This window comes from Haliotis asinina, chromosome 9 (genome assembly GCF_037392515.1).
Source record: "Haliotis asinina isolate JCU_RB_2024 chromosome 9, JCU_Hal_asi_v2, whole genome shotgun sequence".
In the NCBI taxonomy this organism is placed as follows: Eukaryota; Metazoa; Mollusca; class Gastropoda; order Lepetellida; family Haliotidae; genus Haliotis; species Haliotis asinina.
Genome location: NC_090288.1, coordinates 54696921 through 54702489, shown reverse-complemented (window position 1 = coordinate 54702489; position 5569 = coordinate 54696921). Strand labels below are relative to the sequence as shown.

The 5569-nt window shown below is 42.6% G+C and overlaps 1 protein-coding gene across 1 annotated transcript; it reads right to left on the bottom strand.

Annotated features, from left to right (window-relative positions):
* Positions 1-318: 318 nt before the first annotated feature.
* Positions 319-3613, bottom strand: LOC137296808 (chitin deacetylase 8-like). Its single transcript, XM_067828677.1, has 2 exons — positions 2824-3613; positions 319-1283 (listed from the first exon to the last, which is right to left on the bottom strand). The coding sequence occupies exons 1-2, from the start codon at positions 3611-3613 to the stop codon at positions 319-321; spliced, it is 1755 nt and encodes a 584-aa protein (XP_067684778.1).
* Positions 3614-5569: the final 1956 nt, after the last annotated feature.

Genomic DNA, 5569 nt, shown 5'->3' with positions numbered 1-5569 from the left:
ATGGTGAATATGGGCTGATGTGCCAACTTTTAACCGAGAGATAATTATCACAAAATATGAAAAATGGATTGCAATGGGTGATCTTTTTGTTTTAGAAAAATATGAATGATCTGATAAAAAGTATAATATTGAAATGATATGAGGAATAATACCCTGGTAGTCTGATTAACTTGACCTGAAAACGTTGAGCAATGGTCTGAATAAGGATGGTTGATGACATATTAACCAAACAGGGAGAAAGTGCATCGTTTAACAGATCAGGTAGCTTTTAAGTGAGGTTCTTTGTGTTTCTCCACATATGGTGTAGCATTTTGAGGCTTACTTCCTCTTGTCAACTCCTCCTTCGCAAGACCAGGGTCCGAAGCTGCCAACTGAATGTACCGGGGTTGGGTTCTTCATCCATTCAATCACCTGGGAAGGAGTAACAATGTAGACGTCGTCCATCTGCAGCAGCTCGTCGATGAAGCGGTCGAGGGCGTCGATGTGATGTTCGGTGTGGAACCATCTAGCGTGGACGAAGATGCCGAGAGGGGCGCGGTTAGAGTTGTAATAACGGAGGAAGTTGCTGCGGAAGAATTCCAGAGCTTCTTCAGCATCACCAGTGGACGTGCAACCGTCGGGCATAGCGCAGGAGTGACCATCAACTCCATACCAACGCTGGACAGGGATTTCCCAGAGACCTGGGTACTGATCTTGTGGGCAGGGTCCGTGTTGGCAATAGTACTCTCCGGGAACGAAGTCAAGGGTGAAGGGCCAGACAGGTTCACCCCCCTCCCAGACAGCCCCGGTGAACATGGAGGTGTCGTAGGTGAATTTACCATCGTAAAGGGTCTTGTACATGTTGTCACCGCCAAGCTGAAGGAAGGGAACTCGGAAGCCTTTGATGCTTTCCTGGGGAACGCCAGCCTTCTCCGTGAGAGCTCTCTTCATGCCGATAACCTCATCGTAGTATTCTCTGTACGAGGCGGTGGACCACCAGGTGTGGGGGAATCTGTGGGATAAGGTGTGACTGGCAACCTCAACACCCATGGCGTAAAGGGGATATACGAGGTCGTAGTCAGTGCCGGAGCCGCTCACGTAGAGACAACCACGGACAGGGCAACCGTTGGGGTTGTACCTGCCGGGACGGAACAGACGCTGGAAGTAGCCGTAGTAGGCAGCGGAGACCTCGTCGTCGAAAGTGATCATGACCATCTGGGGGGTGTTCTTGGGGGAGAGGCCGTGAGGGATGCTTGAGCCTGGGCAGAAACAGCTGGGGAGCTTGCAGTTGTGGGGGCCACATTCTAAGGGACAAAGTAAATGTTAGAATTACCATTGCAACAAATTTTCAATTTCATCATCCAGCCATTACATTTTTAAGAAATACAATATAAAACAAATTTATATTATCTGCCAGAATATATACATCGGGACATGATAGGAAAAACAGTGGTGAAAATTATACCAATGAATCTCTGAAAATCTCTGTAGGTGTTTGGTGAAAAGTTTCCCATCGCCGCCAGCCTGTTCTAATGAACTATTCCAAGAAATTAGAATTAGCTTCAACAGTGGCTTTTTCAGTGACTTAAGGATAAAAACACGAGAACATATCCCATGACAGTATCCTTAAAATGTACACACGATTCAAAGGGAAATGTTTTAATAACGTTTACATCGCCATCGATTGGATGTTTGTGAAAAGAAAAGAATTAAAACAACATTTAATCTGCTAACGGTAAGAGCGGCGAGATATTGATCTTGTAGACACGGCCTTGTGTTGTTGTGTCAACACCAAAGACAGCAGTGTTTGCCATCCAGGGAACCACGTGCTTCCACACAACGCTGGTACCAAAACGTATGTGCATAGATCGACAAGGATGGCTAATATTAACTTCCCAAACAAACCCATTACATGTGGTTAACAGGTCAAAATCAAAATATTTCAGCTGACGTAAAATAAATGTTCGTTACACACAGGACCTGGGTATTTAGAGAGATTTGTTTGCAATCATTAGAAAAAAGTGTTGTTTGTCACCTCACGCGTTTAGAGCCCTCCCCACTTGTCCCAGACAACAATCGGATTTGTTTGTTGACCAATATGCGAGCCATTTGCATTTGGTGCCGCATTAAAATGTCGATGATGTCACTATTGTCTTGTTAATCCACGTGCCTTATAAGCTATTCCCGACAGGCTCTAGGAGAAACGTTTCGCAAAACTGAATTTGTATGTTTCAATGAACCAGCATCACTGATGTCTCAGAAGAAGCAGCTGAAGCTAATTACGTTCCAACACCTTATTGATCAATAGAGTTTTAATGGGATACTACTACAATCTATTACGTTGCCACAAGATCACGTATTTCTGTATGCTAAGCGTAAAATCATTCTTGATTGGAAGTCATTATTTTGCACATGTTGAAAAACAGATGATGAGACAATTGTCTCATTGAACTCTACACTGCAACTGCTACACTGATCTTTCTGAAAACGTAATTGTTTTAAGTTTCAAAGAAATAGAGAGAATTGTAATAGTGGCTTATATGCAGTCTTCACCTTCTTTTAGGTTGTAAATCAAGTAAACACCTTGAACATGTTCAGAACTGGAGCGTTAATGGACGTAACCTAAAGATATCTAAATGAACCCAATTCTAATATGTTTCATGATTGATCGAATATGTCCAATATTTAAACATCTCAAGAGAGCTGATTAATGTTTTTGAATAATATTCGGTAATATGCCTAAAAAGACCTTACATCTAATCAGCTGTTTGTAAAATAAAGTACAAATTCGTAATACGTGCACAGCAATTAGTCCGGACTGCTCTCGGGTGTTAGAAAACTCACCCCCTTCAGGCTTGGACACGCTACTGTGGTCTGGTCTGTGGGTCTTGTCCGCAGACGCGCTGATGGGGTTGTGGACGGGTCTCTCTGGCTCGGGTGCAGGTTTGTGGTCGTGAGTGGGTTCCTTGGCGTGAGAGTGTTCTCCTGAACTTCCGGAGTTTCCAGGGTTACTAGAGCTGCCAGAACTACCTGAACTTCCCGAGCTGCCAGAATTGCCGGAATTACCAGAGCTACCAGAGCTACCAGAGTTTCCTGAATTGCCAGTGCTTGCAGAGCTTCCAGAACTGCCAGAGTTCGATGAATGTTCTCCACCGTCGCTGCTGTCCTTGTCAAATGGAAGCTCAAAGAGGTTGTCGGTTCTTTCCCATGACGCAGGATCAACGTTCTTTGGTCTCCACCAGGGATGCGGGGTGGCACCGTGACCACTGGAGCCGCTGGAACCACTGGAGCCACTGGAGCCACTAGAGCCACTAGAGCCACTTGAACTGCTGGACGCGGATCCACCCTGCTTAGAAGCAGGTTCAACCACTTTCTCTACTTTTTTTGAACCTCCTCCGAGTTTGTAACTACAGTCTGCGGATTCCGGCCAGTCACAGGTCTGGGTCTGGGTGTTGAAGTGGAGGCCATCTGGGCAGTAGAACTCGTAGAGCTGACCGTCAAGGCATCTAGTGAATGCCGCCGGATCCGAGGAGTGGCAGTTGAAGGCTCCATGGTCAGAACACTTAATGTCAAGTTTGACTGCTGCTGAGGCAAAACTTGCCAGCAAGGCTCCTAAGACAACTTGAGGAATCATGCTGTAGACTTCAGTAAAACTCCGAGGTAATAAAGTGTTAATTATTCAAGACAAACAAGTCTCTGTGTAGCTTGCAGTGTTTCTATTCCACCTGTTCCGAATGAGCAGCTGAGCTGAGTGTGCCTCTAACCTGTGCCCGTCGGCCTTTTATAATGGATACAAAACACACAGGGACGATTGAAACAATTCCAACCATTGTTTACATATTTGTCTGCGATTTATCCACTTACAGTTTTCCTCAGGCAAACAACAGGTTTGGCAGACAAGCAACTCACGTTTTCTCAAGAGCGTCTTTGCCTGCACTGGTCGCACTTTGTCGCCATTCAGGATTGGGCCAAGCAAAATCAAATACACTTGGCATAGGCTCCCTGACAGACCCCTCAACTGCTGGTGGCCGTGTTGATAGCCTTCAAATTGCGCTCGTCCAACACCTGAAACCATGCGTAGTTTCTAACCTCTACAACCACTCCGACCTTGAAAGAATCAGGTCGAAAAACAATTCGTTTTGTATATGCAGATCCTCATATTCCCATGGAAACACATTATTCACTTTTCAGGATCGTCAACTGAAAAATTGGTTTCAGTGCATTTCAAATATACACAGTATTGCTAACCTCCAAACGGAACTGGAGAGTTTACAGACAGAGAAACTGTGAACATACTTATATAGCAGTATGTAAAAAACGCTACTGCAATCCCATAATGTGCACATATTTGCAGGTAATTCCTGTTACACCTCTAAGCCTACACAAAAGGAAGTATTTCTTGTGAAATCCCTTCAAACCCCCAAATCCGTCGAAATAACATGCTTAATTGTTACCATAACATATTTTGTTTTAATCGTTTAGTTTTTCCGATTTTGTTTCCTCTGGTCCTTGCATTAATTATGCGTTGTAAAGTCGGTGCAAATATTGATGAGTGCTCATTGACGCATTAATTTGATATTATCTAGAGTTGATGGTCTGGCGTTACTTGTAGAATTGAAATAGTTTGGTATGATTGGAAATATAATTTGTCAATATCTAATTTCATAGTCTAGATATGAGATTGTGTAATATAAAGGAAATACCTTGAAGTATATAACCTCCTTTGTTCTCTTATATTCATAAAGTTAGTTTAGAATTACAAAATTTTATATGTATACATACATATTCCACTTGGTATAATCAGAAACCTTGTTAGTGAATCTCTCTCTCTCTCTCTCTCTCTCACACACACACACACACACACACACACACACACGCATATAAATTCACGTGAAATATCATACACTTCAACAGATGGGGCATTTAAACTAGAGGCGTTAAACATTTAAACAGGCCACGTATGTGCTGAGGAATCCGTCTGAAAGTGTTTATCAGTGAGGGTAATATTGAACCGTGTCTATACCGCTTTGTTCCAGACAGCCCAGATCCCTGACTCAGAAAATAAAGAGATGAAAATAAGTTCTGCATAATTAACAAGGAAAGTTTATTTTAAACCCGATGACACATATATGTTGTACTTTATTTACTCACAGTCATATTGTGACAAACATTAACCGAGTTCGTGATAATATTTGTTTCTTCAAGGTGTTTAATGAATATTTTTATCTGTAGAATATGAAAGAGTACACACTGGTGATGTTAGCATGAAACATTAAACAACACGGTGTACTATCACTCTTTGCTGGCATGTATTCTTACTTTCCCCTGTTTACCATAATGTATTGCTCCTCTAAAGCTGCCACATTTGGTGTAAATACTTTACCAGAAAGTGAACTGCGAGATATGTTATTATGTTGCTTCCAAACTCTTCTTTCTCCTTTGGATTGTTGGAGAACCTGTAACGTTAAACTTTGAAGAATGTAAAAGAAAGTGTTAAAAACATTTGTCGTGATGCAGATTGACTTTTCGTGTGTGTATGTAAATCTGAACGTTGCTGTGAAAGTTTTCCAACCTTAGTAAATGTAATAAA